Source organism: Choloepus didactylus, chromosome X, assembly GCF_015220235.1.
Source record: "Choloepus didactylus isolate mChoDid1 chromosome X, mChoDid1.pri, whole genome shotgun sequence".
NCBI classification, from domain to species: domain Eukaryota; kingdom Metazoa; phylum Chordata; class Mammalia; order Pilosa; family Megalonychidae; genus Choloepus; species Choloepus didactylus.
This window is the reverse complement of record NC_051334.1, coordinates 9,896,935-9,916,870: the sequence shown is the minus strand read 5'-3', so window position 1 is coordinate 9,916,870 and position 19,936 is coordinate 9,896,935. Positions and strand designations below refer to the sequence as shown.

Here is a 19,936-nt window from a genome sequence, read left to right as displayed (position 1 = left end):
AATAGGAATTGAGAGCTGCTCAATCACTTGCTTATCATTGATATTTAGATTGGCTTCACCAAAATGCATTTGTCCACTGCAAACAGACTTTGGGTAGATTTGAACATCTGTAGCAAGTGTGAACCACAGTTTGGTTACTTAAAACAATCGAAAAGCAGCCCAGCTGTCATTTGTATGGAAGCATGCTGAAAGAATCACAGAATCAGGAAAGGGTAGAGCAGGCAGACCCTCTCCACATCCAGATGAGGAAAATGGGGGTGCAAAGCAGTTTTTACAAGAGTCAATCTAGCCGGACTGCTGGGAACTAGATCTCAAATCTTGGTTCCATCACATCCTGCTCCCTCTTAGTTGTCAAATTCAATTGTGTGTACATAGTTGTGTCAAAGAGATGGGACTAAAAGTAACAGAGGGAGAACCTAAGATGGTGGCTAGGAGAGACAGGGCAAAAAAACACCGAGAATACTAGATAAAAGCCAGAAAGTGACCCAGAACACCAGTTCCAGTGATGCACCAGCTGGACAAGGTCTGCTAAATCCACAGGGACCGTGCACTTGGTGAAACAGCGAGTCTGCGTTCTGAGACGAGTAAGCTGCTGAATATCCGGCAGCCACGCTGTGGTGTGGGGAAACTGAGGGTTGGCGTTTGGAGGCGGACTAGTTCTTTTTTAAAAAAAAAAACAAAAGCGGCTGCAGATATGGCAGTGAGAACCACACAGTGAAGCACGGCAGGAACGGGCTGTGCGAAGGCCTCAATATCTGGCATGGAAGATAGCCTTTCGTGCACCTGCTGCTAACTGTCTCGGAACGAGGAAGGCAGAGGTTAACCAAAAAGGGAAAAAAAAACATGCCCCTTGCAGCCATCTTCACAGCAGGCTGGGAACGCTCCTGCCCAGCTCCGGAGCCACAGCCCAGAGCCACGCCAAAAACCCCTGCGTGACAGGAAGTGTTTCCAGCAACACATGCACACACCACAATATCGGGCGTGCACAATAGCCTTTTGTGCACCCGCAGCTAATTGTCCTGGAGCTGGGAACACAAGCTGTGTGAAAAGGGGGAAATTAACATGCCCCATACAGCCATCCTTACAGCAGGCTGGGAACGCACCTACACAGCCCAGTGGCCCAGAACCTCCCTTGAGGGACAGTGCTCACTTGTGATGTAGCACAACCTTCCCTCAGCAGAGGCCCTAGAAGGGCATGGCTTGGAAGAGGGATCCACTCGGAAATCCCAGGGATCCTACGCCAATACCAAGGACTTGTGGGTCAGTGGCAGAGACAATCTGTGGTGAGACTGAAATGAAGGTTTAGACTCTTGCAACATCCTTAAATCTCCAGGAACACCTGGGACGTTTGATTGTTAACGCTGTCTTCCCTCCCTAACTGCTCAGATACACGCCCCACATTCAGGGCAGACAGCACCGATAACACACCCAAACTTGGTGCACCAATTGGACCCCACAAGAATCAGACCCCCACACACCACAAAGACAAAGTTGGGGAGAACTGACTTGAGGGGAATAGGTGACTCACGGATGCTGGTTAGTCAGAGAAAGTGTATGCCACCAAGCTGTAGATCTGACAAATCAGAGATTCGTCTTTGAATAATCCTACATATCCTAAAAGAACCCTATCAAGTAAAACAAATGCCAAAAGTCCAAAAACAACAGAAAGTTTTAAAGCATATGATAAAACCAGACAATATGGATAACCCAAACCCAAACAGCCAAATCAAAAGATCAGAGGAGACACAGTACTTGGAGCAATTACTCAAGGAACTAAAGACAAACAACGAGACCATGGCACAGGATATAAAGGACATGAAGAAGACCCTAGAAGAGCATAAAGAAGAAATTGCAAGAGTAAACAAAAAGCATAGATGATCTTAGGGAAATAAAAGAAACTGTTAACCAAATTAAAAAGATCCTGGATACTCATAGTACAAGACTAGTAGAAGCTGAACAATGATCAGTGACCTCGAGGATCACAGAATGGAAAATGAAAGAGTAAAAGAAAAATGGGGAAAAAATTGAAAAAATCGAAATGGACCTCAGGGATATGATAGATAAAATAAAATGTCCAAATATAAGACTCATTGGTATCCCAGAAGGGGACGAGAAGGGTAAAGGTCTAGAAAGAGTATTCAAAGAAATTGTTGGGGAAAACTTCCCAAACCTTCTACACAATATAAATACACAAAGCATAAATGCCCAGCGAACTCCAAATAGAATAAATCCAAATAAACCCACACCAAGACATATTCTTATCAGACTGTCAAATACTGAAGAGAAGGAGCAAGTTCTGAAAGCAGAAAGAGAAAAGCAATTCACCACATACAAAGGAAATAACATAAGACTAAGTAGTGACTACTCAGCAGCCACTATGGAGGCGAGAAGGCAGTGGCATGACATATTTAAAATTCTGAGAGAGAAAAATTTCCAACCAAGAATACTTTATCCAGCAAAGCTCTCCTTCAAATTTGAGGGAGAGCTTAAAATTTTCACAAACAAATGCTGAGAGATTTTGCTAAAAGTCCTGCCCTACTGGAGATACTAAAGGGAGCCCTACTGACAGAGAAACAAAGGAGAGAGAGATATGGAGAAAGGTTCAGTACTAGAGAGATTCAATATTGGTTCATCAAAGGACATTAAGAGAGAGAGGGAAAAAATATATCTGACAAACATAAACCAAAGGATAGGATGGCTGATTCAAGAAATGCCTTCACAGTAATAACATTGAATATGAATGGATTAAACTCCCCAATTAAAAGATATAGATTGGCAGAATGGATCAAAAAATATGAACCATCAATATGCTGCATACAAGAGACTCATCTTAGACACAGGGACACAAAGAAATTGAAAGTGAAAGGGTGGAAAAAATATTTCATGCACGCTACAGCCAAAAGAAAGCAGGAGTAGCAACGTTAATCTCAGATAAAACAGACTTTAAATGCAAGGATGTTATGAGAGACAAGGCCACTACATGCTAATAAAAGGGGCAATTCATATTGTTATGAAATAACAATCATAAATGTTTATGCACCCAATCGTGGTGCCACAAAATACATGAGACAAACACTGGCAAAACTAGAGGATGCAATGGATGTTTCCACAATAATTGTGGGAGACTTCAATACATCACTCTCTCCTATAGACAGATCAACCAGACAGAAGACCAATAAGGAAATTGAAAACCTAAACAATCTGATAAATGAATTGGATTTAACAGACATATATAGAACATCACATCCCAAATCACCAGGATACACATTCTTCTCTAGTGATCATGGAACTTTCTTCAGAATAGACCATATGCTGGGACATAAAACAAGCCTCAATAAATTAAAAAAAATTGAAATTATTCAAAGGACATTCTCTGACCACAATGGAATACAATTAGAAGTCAATAACCATCAGAGACTTAGAAAATTCACAAACACCTGGAGGTTAAACAACATAGTCCTAAAATAAATGGTTTATAATGTAGAATGTAGGGGAACTAGCGATAGAGAGCAATTAATGAAGGGGGAATGATAACCCAATAAGAACAGATAGGCTATCGTGGGTAAATTTAACGCTCTGGGAATGCCCAGAAATGACTATGGTTTGTTAATTTCTGATGTGTATGGTAGGAACAAGTTCACAGAAATGTTGCTATATTAGGTTATTTTCTTGGGGTAGAGTAGGAACATGTTGGAAGTAAAGTAGTTATTTTAGGTTAGTTGTCTTTTTCTTATTCCCTTGTTATGGTTTGTTTGAAATTTTTGTTTATTGTATATCTTAAAAAAATTTTTTTTGATATGGTTAATTTAAAAAAATTAAGTGTTAATGACAATCAATGCAATATATGATACTGGAGTGGATCTAAGAATAGAGGAGAAAAGCTCAAAGGGGGCATAAGGAAAAATTGGAATATAGAATTTAAGCTTTATATCCATATTAATTTTCTTGAATTAACTGCAGTTAAGTTAATGACATAAGTGAATATCCTTTCTCATAGGAAATGAACATGGAAATGTTATGAGTTCAAGGAGTATGATATATGCAACCTGCTCTCAAATGTTCAGAAGATGATAAATGGATAGATAGATAATTGATAGAAAGATAATAGATATAGTTGAAAGAAAGGGGGGGGAAGGAAGGAAGGAAAGAGAAAGGTACTGCAAAGGTAGCAAAATGTAAAATTGGTAGATATGGATATCTGGGGGTGGGGGGTGTTGGAGTTCTCTGTATGGGGTTTGGATTGTATTTGCAACTGTCCTATATGTTTGAAATTATTTCAAAATAAAAATTAAAAAAATAACTGTCAATAATAAAACTGAGCTGTTAATATGCAAAGTTAAGTCCTGGACGGCGTGATTGTTGTCTTGCTTAGTTTGATTTGTGGTGCTATCAGAATCTTAAATATGTCTGTATATTCCAGCCTAAAATGCCCAGACCACAGAGCCTAGGAGGAAAATATGGCACAAGGGAGATGACGAGATTGGTCAGAAGATGGAGACCCCAGACAAGGACTGACAGTAAATGTTTGGGGGAAAATCCAAAGGAGAATTTGCCTCAATATTTTTTAGTTCACCTGACAATGTATGAACTACAAGTGGAAAGGCAAATCTATTGAAATAGAAAGTTAGTGGTTGCATGGGACTGAGGGTGAGAATGGGGGATGAATGGTAAATGGACATGAGGGATCTTACTGGGGTGATGGAAATGTTCTAAAACTGGATAGTGGTGAAGGCTGCACACCTTGGGAAATTTGATTTAGGCAATTGAATTGTACACTTGAAATGAGTGAATTATATGGTATGCAAATTATACCTCCATAAAGTGGTCAAAAATACACCATGGGAACTGGAGGATTCAGTTCAATATGATTTTAATCACTCTCCACTCTCCTGACCACAGCTGCTGAAATAATATTCTCATGACCATATTTTCTCTAATGACCATCTTTAAAACAAGCCTTGATGGAATATTCAGTCTTCTACAAAATTACTTGGAAGGGGTTATGAAAAACAATCATGCTTCAATTGCCTACAATTAGATATTCCCACTAGACCCGAGATTTTTAAGCTGGAAGCCACAGGAAAGTCTTGAGTTTTGTGTCACATCCAGATGTGAGAGCAGCATAGGACCGAACAGCGTATTGTCTTTCATGATGTTTAGAAAGTGCGTTACTTTCTTTTTCCTCCAGTGACTGGTTTAGACATGGAGTATGAAGTACAAATAATTGAGATTTCTAAAGCCGTATTGTGAGTACGTGCTATTCTTCTCTGATGTTACTCATCGTGGTTTTCCTGGAGCAGATAAAGGTGGTGAGGAAAGGGACTAGAAGCCCGAGATCATGCAGTGGCACTTTTACTCACAGCACACTTACAGGGTAAGGCTGAATGACCGTGAGGAGTATCGATTCTTTGCAGCTTCTGTAAGAGAGAAAAACAAACATATTTATGAAATGCAGAGCCTGCATTCCAGCAGCAACAGTTTTCTTTTGATATGGATGTGTTGGTGAAAGTTCTTTAGGCTCCCAGGGCAGAGTCAATCAAAAAGCTCAGAAGTACTCTCAGACAACAGAGAAAACAAAAATCAAGTGTTTCCCAAGTGTAACAAATAGCCCAATCGAAAGCTTCCCATGAGGTTTATGTTGGGCGATAGTATCTGCGCTAACAGCAGGGCCTTAAACTAAAACTCTGCCGAGGGCTGGAACAGTTTTAGGAGCATCAACTCAGTCAGTCTCTTTACATGTTCACTGCTTTCAAAACTGATTCTCTTATAACCTACTTTTCTTTGTGGCTTAAAAATTTCTCGGTAGTTTTTGTTAAGGGGGAGAGATTTTTAGTAATTCTGTCAATTTGTTGAACATGATTCCGTCTCTCAGGGTCGGTGTCAGGAAGGAAAAATAGCATTGTCGGTTTCTTATGTAAAGGCAGCAGCCCAGCAAATCCCTCCTTCTGTACCATGTGGTTTGCTAAGTATGTGGGTACACCTAGGACCCTGGCCCAATAAATATTTCAGACAGGCACCAACTGGGAAATGCTGTTCGCAGTAGGGAGCACTTTGTAGCTAAAAGCAGAACAACATAATGTAATGGTTTATTTCATTTCCTCCAGATAACCCAAACCTTTCAAATAACTCAGACTCTTGGGGGAAAGAAAAATCACATAATGGGTTATAGAAGTTTTTCTTCCTTCCTTCCTTCCTCTGTTCCTTTTGTATCATGTATAAGAGAGAGGTCAGTTGCCACTTTGTTGAGGAAGAGCTGACTTTTTCTACTTTGGGTTGTAATTAATTACCTGTTTTTGTGATTTATTGCCCAAATGAGTAAGGTGACACAGGCTGTTCCCTTGAAGAAGCCACTGCAAGTCACATTTCGAGCACTAACTCCTTTGTGGCTTGGCCCACTCACTTCTGGCTGTGTTGGACCGTGTTCTACCAACTTGCCACAGCAGTGTGTGTGGGCCATGGGGTATGGAGTGGGGTAGGGGAAGAGAGGAATCAACAGAGCAGAGGAAGGGGGACTAGAATTGCAACTCAAGGAAGGGTCAGGACACTGAGGATGATGGTGAGGGGGTGGTCAGCTCACAGCTGACAGTAGCCTATCTACTCTCACGAGTTTCCAGTTCCCAAGGGCTGGCAGAGGGCCCCAATAACTGGAGTAGACAGCCAGTATCTTCTTTAGATGGAGTTATAGAGCATCAGGGTAATCAAATGAGATTTCCATGCATAAGATGAAGGATCACACATTGCTGGGAAGTCTGTAGACACATGTCACAGTCCTGGGGAGACAGCTGGCTCTACTAGGTCAACTTCAGTGTCATAAACATTATGACCCAATGATTCCCCCCTGGCTTTATATCGCAAAGGAATTCTGCTGCTAGCCTCTGAGGGAATGGGGATGAGGATGTTCCCTACAGAGGGTGGGGTGTTGAGTGTCCGTGTCTAGGGCCGAGGACAGGTGAACCTGGGGATGTGGAGCAGACAAGCTCATGGATAAGGACTCGTATTCTTCCTCTTAGATGTTAGAAAAATAAGCCTAGATGGTGTATTCATTTCTTACTGCTGCTGTAACAAATTACCACAAACTTAGTGGCTTAAAACAACAGAAATGGACTGTCTTAACAGGTTTGGAGGTCATAAGTCTGACATGGGTTTCTCTGGGCTAAAATGGTGTCAGCAAGGCTGCATTCATTCATTCTGGAGGTTGCAGGGGAAGGACATGTTTCCTTGCCTTTTCCAGCTTCCAGAAGCTGCATTCCTGCACTCCTTTCTCCATCTCCAAAGCCAAAAGTGTAGGATCACATCTCTCCCTGTCTCTCCTAGCTCCCTCTTTCACTTGTAAGGACCCTTGTGATTATACTGGGATCACTTGTGCAATCCAGGATAACGTGCCTCTCTCAAGATCCTTAAATTAATCACATCTGCAAAGTCCCTTTTGCCATGTCACAGTTCTGAGGATTAGGATGTGGCCATCTTTGGGGGGGGGCATTATTTTGCCTCCCACAGATGCTAACTTTATTAGCTCTCTATTGTTGTGTAACAAATTGCCACAAATTCAGTGGCTTAAAACAATACGCATTTATTATCTCATGGTTTCTGTGGGTCAGAAATATGGGCACGGCTCAGCTGGGTCCTCTGCTTCATGTTCTCTCACGAGGCTTCAAGCCAAGTATTGGCCAGGGCTGCGGTCTCATCAGAAAGCTCAGATGGGAAGGATTTACTTCCAAGCTCACTTCCGTGGTTTTCAACAGGGCTCAGTTCCTTGATGGCTGCTGGCTGCAGGCTACTCTCCGTCCCTTGCTGCATGGGCCTCCCCAGCACAGCAAGCTGCTTCATTAAAGCCAGCAAAGGAGAGTCTGCTGGTGAGATGGCCGTTACAATTTTATGTAACATAATCATGGAAGTGATGTCCCATTGTTTTTGCCATAGTCCATTGGTCACAAGCAAGTCACAGGTTCCACCCATACTAAAGGAGGGGGGATTGCACAAGGCTGTGACTACCAGGAGGCCGAGATCACTGGGTGCCATTTTAGATTCTGTCTGCCACACTAACAAAGAGAGGTATGTAACCTCACAATCTATAAGTATCTCAAAAGCAGTTTCCACCCATGACTTGACCTTATCACAGCATTTTGTTTCTGTCAAGAATTTCAGGAATAAGCATTGCTCAGCATACCTCGTTTGCAAATAGGAACCGTTTTTCAAAATATCTCTATCATATTTATGGCATTTAAAGTTTTTATGCCTAAATTAATGTTCTGTAAATTGCCAAAACATTATCTAGATTGACTTTAATTTTACCATTTAATGAATAAGTGAAGTTATCTGAATTGAAATAAAATATTTCAAAATGTTATTTATCATCAGGACTGGAAATGTGCTTTTCTTCTGTTTTCTCTCATCTATAATGACTTAATTACAACCTGCCAGACAAGAAGAATTGACTCCGTGAGGTTTTGGATCCCTAAGAATTCCTAATCCAGTCCTGGGTAGGAATATATATATATAAAAAAAGATCTAGGCCCCTTTGAAACAGCCGCAACAGAAAGATTAGACTCGAGACTGAAAATGCCACAATCAAGTAATCAGATAACTTTTATTTTCTTTTTATGAAGGCCTAAAGCACTTTGAGACTTTTAAAAATCCAGTGAGAAGCATATTTAGAAAAGTATAATTTCATAATAAATCCAAGTGAATATTCTAATTTTGAAGAATAGTTTCAAATTGCTGTGCCAACCTCTATTTAAATGATTAGTTGAGTTTGTTCAAAATGTCATTCTGATCCCTGCCTCACAGTGCTGAGCTGCAGGGAAAACTGTAGTTGAATCTTAACCCTAAACCACTCCCGTCAAAGCTGTCCTCCATTCCTCTCTCTGCCTGTCTCTAACAAAAGTCTCTTCTTATCCTTTCTTGATGGGAGGTCCCTTGACATGTATTTGGGTCACCCAACATCAGTGGTCACACGTCATGCTTTGGCATCACATCCCATTTTATAGTGTCATGGAATGTGATTCTATTACAGCAAGCAAAGCTGTATGAGGAAGCATCCCAGATTCTAATGAGGTAGAGCTTGGTATTAAAATCCCTTTCCACAGTGAAGCTAAAGTTGCTATTCCCGAATTCTTAGATCAACAAAGTTTGGAACCTTTCTTTAACTGCCTTTCCCATTTTATGTTTACACCATTTTAATATTGCAATATGCAATCATATTGGCATGTGCCATTGCATATTTCCCTTCTAGACCAACTACATAGATCTCTTGATCAACTCAAAGATGGATATGAATTTAACAGAGTAGTGAAGGGCCATTGAGATTTCCTTGGAGAGATTGGGAAAAAACAAAACCAAACCCAAATAACTAAAATACATGGGAAGATATTTGCTGTCAAAAATCAAAAGTCTTGTTTTAAAAAAATAAAGTCCAAACAATCTAACTATAATATTTTAAACTTCAAAAGTTGCAATAAGTAATTGATCAACAAAGACTGGAAAGTTGGGCTTTTAAAAAGCAAATAATAAAGCAGATAATTCACAGCCATAGGTGAAAGGGTTTTGTAAACCATTAAATGACATTGTAACATAACTCAAAGGAAAGCTGTGCAATATTTTTATTTGGAAAGGAAGGTGGTAAGGCACAGTGAAAGGGTGTTTGAACTCTAACTTCTAAGATAAATAAATGGACAATAAGATTCTTCCTCCTTCTTGCACTTCAGAGTTCTTCAAAGAGATTAGAAAAAAATATTCTTTTCTGCAAGCTCATCCAGCTCAGCCTTTAAACCCTGCTGGAGGACAGTCACTGCTGACAGAAATAAGAACCGATTAACAGCATTTTTCCAATGACTCTGCTCCAAAGGGCCTTTCCTCAATCCTGGGGTATTTTGTGAAGCCACCAGGATGCCTTCTATTTTCCCTTCCTAGCTCAACCTGGAGATGTGAAAAGAACAGTGAGATTTTCTGATCAAATGACCGGCCATAACATCACTGCCTAGCCGATTGCCGGCAAAGCTGGAGGAAGTAGTGTTGCCCTTTGTTTTTGGAAAAGTTGCCACACAACTCCACCTGGAATGGGGTTTAATGCATCATCTGATCGACCTTTCCAATACTCCAAACAGAGATTATAATGATCCATTGCATCAATTCCTAACAGGTACTGAGCCCTTAGCTGGAGAGAATGGAAACAATGAGCAAATTACCAACCATTCAGAAGCGTTCCACATATTATGGCTAAGTGTGACCTGTCATGGACTGTATGAAGCACTAACACTCTAGCTGTTGCTGCCAACCCTTGCCTTTAACCTGATACCTACAAATGAGAGGCACAGAATTCCTTATCATTTCTCAGTTACATTCAGGGGGTGCTGTGGAAGAAAATGGGCATAACAAAGCCACCACATCACCGGCGCCAATGGAGACACACAGGAGATAGGTCGGAGTCCACCTGACCAGCAGCCTCAACTTGGCTTCTACCAAATCCACAGACAAGGTCTCTCCCACTCCTGTTTCCCTCCTTGAGTGAGGGTTATTACTGCTGAGTAAAAAGACCACCAGTTTGGCAGCCAAAGGGAAAATGAAGGCAATTTTGGGCAAGATTCTTATTAATGTAGTATGTAATAAGGTAGAGACCCTCTCTGGAAACCTGATGGTTGTGCTGCACATCTTTTTCCCATCTGTGACCTGAAGGCTCCAAAGATGGCTCTCAGTGACACTCCTGATATTCAGACCCCTGGATAGTCTCCTCCCCTTGAATCGGGGTTAGTCCTGGGCCTCACTTTTTTTTTAAACTGTATTTATCAAAAAATTAAAAAAAAACCATTTCAAACAAAACAAAGGCATAAAAAACAAATAAGCTAAAATAACTACATTTCTTCCAACCTATTCCTACCGTATCCCAAGAAAATTAACCATAACAAAACAAAGGAATAAGAAAAACAAATAATCTAAAATAACTACATTGCTTCCAACATGTTCCTACCATACCCAAGAAAATTTACAAACCATAAGATTCCTGAGCATTCCCATAACAATAAGATTACCCTCAAGAGCTTATCTGTTCTTATTAGATTATCATTCCCCCTCCACTGGTTGCTGTCTATCTCTAGGTCCCCTACGTTCTATAATATAAAATATTTATTTTACATTTTTCACAGAGTTCACATTAGTGGTAACAATACAATCTCTCTCTTTTTGTGTCTGGCTTATTTCACTCAGCATTATGTCTTCAAGGTCCATTCACGTTGTCATATGTTTCATGACCTCGTTCCTTCTTACTGCTGCATAGTATTCCATCATGTGTATATACCACATTTTGTTTATCCACTCATCTGTTGAAGGACATTTGGATTATTTCCATCTCTTGGCAATTGTGAATAATGCCACTATGAACATCGGTGTGCAAATATCTGTTCGTGTCACTGCTTTCAGATCTTCTGGGTATATACCGAGAAGTGAAATTGCTGGATCGAAGGGTAACTCAATATCTAGTTTTCTAAGGAACTGCCAGACTGTCCTCCAGAGTGGCTGTACCATTATACAGTCCCACCAGCAATGAATAAGAGTTCCAATATCTCCATATCCTCTCCAGCATTTGTAGTTAGTTTCCTGTTGGTTTAATGGCAGCCATTCTAATTGGTGTTAGATGATATCTCATTGTGGTCCTAATTTGCATCTCTCTAATAGCTAGTGAAGATAAAACATTTTTTCATGTGTTGTTTAGCCATATGTATTTCCTCTTCCAAGAAATGTCTTTTCATATCTTTTGCCCATTTTATAACTGGGTTGTTTGTACTATTGTCGAGTTGTAGGATTTCTTTATATATGCAAGATATTAATCTTTTATCAGATACATGGTTTCCAAATATTTTTTCCAATTGAGTTGGCTGCCTCTTCACCTTTCTGACAAATTCCTTTGAGGTACAGAAGATTTTAATTTTCAGACGTTCCCATTTATCTATTTTTTCTTTTGTTGCTTGTGCTGTAGGTATAAGGTCTAAGAAGCAACCTCTTAATACAAGGTCTTGAAGATATATCCCTACATTATCTTTCAGGAGTTTTATGGTACTGTCTCCAATATTGAGGTCTTTGATGTACTTTGAGTTAATTTTTGTGTAGGGTGTGAGGTAGGGGGTCCGCTTTCATTCTTTTGGATATGGATATCCAGTTCTCCTGGCCCCATTTGTTGAAGAGACTATGTCCCAGTTCAGTGGCTTTGGGGACCTTATTAAAGATCAGTCAACCATAGATCTGGGGGTCTATTTCTGAATTCTCAATTCGATTCCATTGATCAATATGTCTATCTTTGTGCCAGTATCATGCTGTTTTGACTACAGTGGCTTTTATAGTAAGCTTCAGAGTCAGAAAGTGTAAGTCCTCTCACTTCGTTTTTCTTTTTCAGAATGTTTTTAAATGTTTTTAGCAATTCAAGGCCGCTTTCCCTTCCAAATAAATTTGATAACTAGCTTTTCCAAGTCTGCAAAGTAGGTTATTGGAATTTTGATTGAAATTGCATTGAATCTGTAGATGAGTTTGGGTAGAATTGACATCTTAATGACAAAATTAGTCTTCCTAACCATGAACATGGAATATTTTTCCATCTTTTTAGGTCCCTTTCTGTTTCTTTTAGTAAAGTTATATAATTTTCTATGTACAGGTCTTTTACATCCTTGGCTAAATTTATTCCTGTCGGGAGCCAAATCGCCACATCCTAAACCTGATGGCAAGGCCTCAGTTTCAACAGAAAACATTACTGTGGATGTGCTGCACGGCAGTGGGCGTGGCCCCTCGACGGATCCTGGCAAAGCCTACCACCGATGGACTATTGCAATGCTGATTCTTTTAATCTTTGTGCTTCTGCTTTCTCTTTTTCTTTGCTAATGTTATTATTTGGGATATACTCTGGATAATAATCAAAGATATGACAAAGTGTTGGGCACCTTCCGATGATTTTACCTTTCGATGAATCCCCTCCTCCACCTATGAGAAAGCAGCCACCCCGTTTAGCCGCCTGAAGCCCCCTTGCCCCTTTCCAGACATCCTCCTTTACACAAGTTCCCCCTTTGACATCCAAAAATATTTCACTGAGAAAGCGATTAGAAGGCCAAAGCAGAAGCAATGTAAACCACGTAATTCATCACCCGGTTCCTTGACAGGCCCCGTTGTTTGCCGAGGTTAGAACTGAATCAGGGTCAACACGCTCCACTAGTGCCTAATGGCTGGCCTCGGGCAGCCAGAGCATACAAGAAATTCTTTGGGCACCCACCCCACGGGCTTATGGTACGAGAGTAGTTCCTCGTATGAGCCCACAGCTAATTTACTTTAGGTACAAAAACAAGCCCTTCTAAATAATTAAAATAGCCAAAACAGAGATCATTACTGAGAACAAGGAAGAATATTATGAGGAACTTGGAAGGTCTGCACCGGAATAGAGTTGTCTTAACATAGGGATGAAAACACACACTGCTCGGTCCCCCCGCCCTGTTCGGACCCCAATGTCCCCTGGAATTGAGTAACAATGGTTTTGTGATTTATATGCTGTGCTTGCCAGCTCTCACCCGCGTGATCCAGGTGCAGAGCTTATGTAACTTTGAGCTATAAAAGAAAATCACTTTTTCATTAAAATTGTCGGAGCCCTGAGCTTCGTCCCAGACACTTTGCGTGTCTGTCTCCTTCCTTGCTGCGCCGACGCCGACCCCCACTTTAGGACCCTGACACATTTGCTGAGGCAGGACCTCGGCATATTCCTAGGTACTTTTCTTGAGTGTCTCTTCAGTTAGGTCATTTCTAGTGTATAGGAACATTACTGACTTATGTGCCTTAATCTTGTACCCTGCTACTTTGCTAAATTGGTTTATTAGCTCAAGTAGCTGTGTCATTGATTTCTCAGGGTTTATCATCTGCAAAAATGACAGTTTTACTTCTTCCTTTCCAATCTGGATGCCTTTTATTTATTTGTCTTGCTGGACTGCCCTGGCTAGCATTTCTAGCACAATGGTGAATAACAATAGTGATAGCGGGCATCCTTGTCTCATTCCTGATCTTAGAGGGAAGGCTTTCAGTCTCTTGCCCTTGAATACTATGCTGGCTGTGGGTTTTGCATATATGCCCTTTATCATATTAAAGAAGTTTCTTTAATATTGAGGAAGTTCCCTTCAGTTCCTTTTGAAGTGTTTTTATCAAAGGTGCTGGATTTTGTCGAATGCTTTTTGAGCATCTATTGAGATGATCATTTGATTTTTCTCTTTTGATTTGTTAATGTGTTGTATTACATTGATTCATTTCCTTATGTTGAACCACCCACTTGGTAATGGTGTATGATTTTTTTTAATGTGTCTTTGGATTCAATTTGCAAATATTTTGTTGAGAATTTTTGTGTCTATATTCATGAGGGAGATTGGCCTGTACTTTTCCTTTCTTGTAGCACCTCTACCTTGTTTTGGTATTAGAGTGATGTTAGCTTCATAAAATGAGTTAGATAGTGTTCCATTTTCCTCAATGTTTTGAAAGATTTAAGTAAGATTGGCATCAGTTCTTTTTGGAAAGTTTGGTAGAACTCCCCTGTGAAGCCATTTGGCCCTGGGCTTTTATTTGTGGGAAGCTTTTAGATGACTGACTGGAACTCTGTGCTTGTGATTGGTTGATTGAGGTCTTCTGTTTCCTCTAAGTTGTCTAGTTTGTTGGTGTACAGTTGTTCATAGTATCCTCTTCTGGTTTTTAAAATTTCTTCGGGATCCACAGTAATGTACCCTCTCTCATTTATTATTTTATTTGGGTCTTCTCTTTTTAATTTTGTCAGTCTAGCTAAGGGCTTGTCAATCTTGTTGATCTTTTCAAAGAACCAACTTTTGGTTTTATTTATCCTCTCTATTGTTAATTTGTTCTCTGTATCCTTTGTTTCTGCTTTAATCCTTGTTATTTCTTTTCTTCTACTTGGTTTAGGATTAGTTTGCTGTTCATTTCTAGCTTCTTCAGTTGTTCCATTAGTTCTTTGATTTTAGCTCTTTCTTCCTTTTTAGTGTATGCATTTAGAGCTATAAATTTCCCCCTTAATACCTTCAATGCATCCCATAAGTTTTGATGTGTTGTGCTCTCAGTTTCATTCATCTCTAGATATTTAGCAATTTCTTCTTTAACCCACTGACTGTTTAGGATTGTGTTGTTTAACCTCCAGATATTTGTGAATGTTCTAAATCTTTGATGGTTATTGACATCTAGTTGTATTCCATTGTGATCAGAGAATGTGCTTTGAATAATTTCAATCTTTTTAAATCTATTGAGGCTTGTTTTATGCCCCAGCATATTTCCATGAGCACTAGAGAAGAATGTGTATCCTGGTGATTTAGGATGTAGTGCTCTATAAATGTCTATTAAGTCAAATTCATTTATCACATTCTTTAGGTTTTCAATTTCCTTATTGGTCCTCTGGTTGATCTATCTATAGGAGAGAGTGATGTGTTTGAAGTCTCCCACAATTATTGTGGAAACATCTATTGCTTCCTTCAGTTTTGCCAATGTTTGTCTCATGTACTTTGAGGCACCTTGATTGGGTGCATAGACATTTATGATTGTTATTTCTTCCTGTTGAATTGTCCCCTTTATTAGTATATATTGTCCTTCTTTGTCTCTTGTGACATCCTTGCATTTCAAGTCTATTTTATCTGAGATTAATATTGCTACCCCTGCTTTCTTTTGGCTGTAGCTTGCATGGAATTTTTCCCATCGTTTCACTTTAAATTTCTTTGTGTCTCTGGGTCTAAGATGAGTTTCTTGTAAGCAACATATTGAAGGTTCATATTTTTTGATCTATTCTTCCAATCTATATCTTTTAATTGGGGAGTTTAATCCATTCACAGTCAATGTTATTACTGTGAAGGCAGTTCTTGAATCAGCCATTGTATCCTTTGGTTTTTATTTGTCAGATATATTTTTTTTCTCTCTTTATTTCCTTTAAGAAACATACCCTTACTAAAACTCTTTAGTTCTGTGCCCTTTCCCAGACCTCTCTCTCCTTTCTTTTTTTCTCAGCCAGTATGGCTCCCTTTAGTACTTCTTGTAGGGCAGGTCTCTTGTTAGCAAATTCTGTCAGCATTTGTTTGTGAAAATTTTAAGCTCTTCCTCAATTTTGAAGGAGAGCTTTGCTGGATAAAGAATTCTTGCTTGTCAATTTTTCTCCTTCAGAATTTTAAATATGTTATACCACTGCCTCTCGCCTCCATGGTGGCCACTGAGTAGTCACTATTTAGTCTTATGTTTCCCTTGTATGTGGTGAATTGCTTCTCTCTTTCTGCTTTCAGAACTCTCTCCTTCTCTTCAGCATTTGACAATCTGATCAGAATATGTCTCAGAGTGGTTTTATTTGGATTTATTCTATTTGGAGTTTGTCAGGAATCTATGATTTGTGAACTTATGTCGTTTAGAAGGTTTGGGAAGTTTTCCCCAAAAATGTCTTTTAATACTCTTTGTAGTCCTAATTTACCCATCTCTTCCCCTTCTGGAACACCAGTGATTCTTATATTTGTGCTCTTCATGTTTTCCATCATTTCCCTGAGATCCATTTCAAAATTTTTTTTTATTTTTTTCACCATTCATCTTCTGTGCTTTCACTTTCTGACACATTATCTTTGAGTCCACTAATTCTTTCCTCTATTTCTTCAAATTTGTTATGTGACTCAAGAATCTTTTTAATTTGATCAACAGATTCTTCTATTTCCATAAGATCTGCTATTTTTTAATTAACTGTAGAAAATTCTTCTTTATGATCTTCTAGGGTCTTCTTGATGTCCTTTATATCCTGAGTCATGATACTGGTGTTTGAGATTACTTCTTTGATTAATTGCTACAAGTTCTGTGTCTCCTCTGGTTTTTTTTCAATTTGGGCATTTGGGTTATCTATATCTTCTGGTTTCTTCATATGCTTTAAAATTCTCTGTTTTTGGCCTCTTGGAATTTGCTTATCTTGATTGGGTTCTTTTAGGCTATGTAGACTTATTTAAACAATTATCTATAATTTGGCAGTACTACAGCTTGGTGGGGTGAACTTTCCCTGACTTACCAGCAGATGTCACTCCTGAGCTACCTCTTACCTTCAAGCCTGTTCTCCCCAACTTTGTCTATGCAGCGAGCCCAAACCATGTGGACGTCCAATCATTGCACCAATTTTCTGTGTGCAGTGGGGACTGTCAGCCATGTGGGTGGGGGGCGTACCCTGTGCAGTTTGGCAGGGAAGATGGCTATAAGACCCAGTATTCCCAGCCATTCCCGGGGCTGCAGGTGGAATACTCTGGGGCTGCAGAATGCATCCTACCCTTCAGCTCAAATTCCCCACAGTCCCTGTCTTCCGTAGGCCCGCAAGTTCCTGGGATTGGTGTAGGGCTCCTTGTACTTCCATGTGGCACCCCTGACTCTAGGCTGTGCACACCGTGGGCTTCCGTGGAGGAGGAGTGTGCACTGTCACAAGCCAGCCAAATCCCAAATTCACTTAAGGAAGCTCTGGGACATGGTGCCATGAAGGGGTGTCTCCCAGCCTGCTGCAAAGATGGCTGCACGGGGTGTGGAAACTACTCACTTCTGCGATCATCTGCTTGCTGCAGCAGCCCTTCCCTGGCATGGGGGGCTCTTAGCTGCGGGTATGTGAAGGGCTATCACCCATTCCAGATACTGAGGCGGGTGCCTGAGGTGTGGAAGGCACTCCCCACTGTGCTCAGCTGTGGCTCCCACTACCGGCTCCCTGGATCAGACACCACCCTGCCTCCAAACACAGCCTCATATAGTTTCTCCCCACCACTCCACTGTGACCCTGGCTGTGTTTTCCCGGCAGCTCTCCAGACCAAACACTCACATGACACCGAACACAGTCTCTCGGTCTCTCCCCACCAAGGTGTGACTCCAGCTGCTGTTTCCCCAGCAGCTTTCTGGACCAAATACTCACACAACTCCAAACACAGTCTCTTGGTTTCTCCAAGTGCACAGGCACTATGGGTATAGAAGTCCCTGCCCAGCTGGTGGAAGCTTGGAACTGCTATTCTGGGGCACTTTCTGTCTTTTATCTAGTGTTTTTCACAGAAGAGAATTTTGCTATGAATTTTGCTCTGAAAAAGGTTTTCCCCTTGTCAAAGTCCTTCAGATGAGAACATGGTCCCAGCCAACACCTTGACTACAGCTTTGAGAGAGACTTTGAGCCAGAGGCATCCAGCTAAGCCACACCCAGATTCCTGACCCACAGAAACTGTGAGATGATAAATTTTTGTTGCTTTAAGCCACTAAGTTTTGGGATAATTTTCTATGTAGCAATAGATAACTGTAAGCAGAATTCAGATGATGAAGCAGAATATTATCAGCATCCCAGAAACCCTCTTACCCCTATGCTCCCTTCCAGATATAACCCCCAAGGATAACCGTTCTGACTTCTAACACCATAGAATAGTTTGACCTTATCTGGAACATTAAGTCAGTGGAATCATATGGAATCATATAGCTTGAACTCATTTTTTTCCCCTTTCTTCGTTCACTCAGCATTGTTTGTAAGAGTCATTGAAACTGTGTGCAGGTGTAGATAATTTACTGTCATTGCTATACAGCAGGCATTTGGAAGACTACCCAACAATGTATTTACCCTCTCTACTCCCGATGGGCATTTGGGTAGTTTCCAGTTTGGAGCTGTTAATAAACAGTGTCACCATTATATATTCCTTTATATGTCTTTTGGTGGAGATATGTATGCATTTCTGGTTGGTATCTATCTAGGAGTGGAACTGCTAGGTCATAGGGTATGCATGTGTTCTGCCCAAGATCTTGTTTTCTTTGGCTGTATCTTTCCCTTCCAATCCTGTGCTGCATGTGTCTCTTTATTTCCATGAATTCTAATAGCCTTCCTTTCCCTTCTTCTTAGTGTCTGACTGAGCTGCTTCTATTCTTCTAGCTTCTGGAACAAGTTGCAGCCCATCAGTACATGCTGTCATCTGAACACATCCTCTTGAGTGCACATGGAGATAAGTGCTATTATGACTGAAAGAGATCATGTTGAATAAGGGATCAATTTATGTCTCACAAAGGAGGGGCTGTAAAAGAACGTCTTAAAGTAACTTAAGTAGTAGTTCAAGCTTTCTCATCTGGGTGAGGGATGCTGAGGTGAGCGTACCACATTAGGTTCACTAAAATGACACAGCCCAAACTGTATCAAAATTATCAGGAGCCCTGAAATTCTTTGGGGCAGTTGGCAACCATTCATGTTCAACAGAATGTGTTTGGGAGAGGAGAGGGTACTTCACATCATCTAATTCATTTCTGACTATTTCCGCATGCCTGCAGTGTGAAAGCTTCCTTTCCATCCTCCTTTTGCCTGACTGTATCTTTAGAGATGTGCTATTTGATGAGTTAAAAATCAAAATTTCAAAGAGCATTCTAGTTGGCTGAAAACATCCAAAGCATTCTCTAGACCCATGGCTAGTTAAATTTAAATTCATAAAATAAAATAAAAATCCAGCCCTTCAGTTGCACTCGCCACATTTTAAGTGCACAATAACCACATACAGCTGGATACCATATCCCCTCCTCACAGAATGATCTGTTGGACAGTGCTGCTCTAAATGCTCATTTAGAACTATTTTCCCAAGAAACACCAGGACGATCCTCCTCCACATGTTAGCACGGTGTCTCTCTTATTCTGAAGAGGGGCAGTTTTGCCAGCTGGCTCAGATTGCTGGAATGCACACAGAGATAAAAATGGGGTTCAGGGACAAGAAACCACATTGCACGATCCTTACAGCAGCCCATTCTCTTGAAAACGATCCTAATAGTTTCCTTCTAAAATTAAGAAATACTCTATTTTTCCTAAAATTATATAATTTCTAAAGATTCCAAGTACTATGGTTTCAATATTTCTCCAAATGTATTCTCTTGTGACTGAGTGGGTGCAAAACTGGGGAAAATGTTGAATAACAGCAAGAACCACAAA

At 40.4% G+C, this 19,936-nt stretch overlaps 1 protein-coding gene across 2 annotated transcripts in view; it reads right to left on the bottom strand.

Annotated features, from left to right (window-relative positions):
* The window catches only part of FRMPD4 (FERM and PDZ domain containing 4), a 231,450-nt gene that overhangs the window by 43,108 nt on the left and 168,406 nt on the right, over positions 1 to 19,936 (bottom strand). For both annotated transcript variants that reach the window (XM_037822520.1, XM_037822522.1), the window contains exon 4: positions 5,372 to 5,417. In XM_037822520.1, coding sequence (XP_037678448.1) covers positions 5,372 to 5,417 — 46 coding nt within the window. The remainder of the gene's footprint in view (positions 1 to 5,371; positions 5,418 to 19,936) is intronic.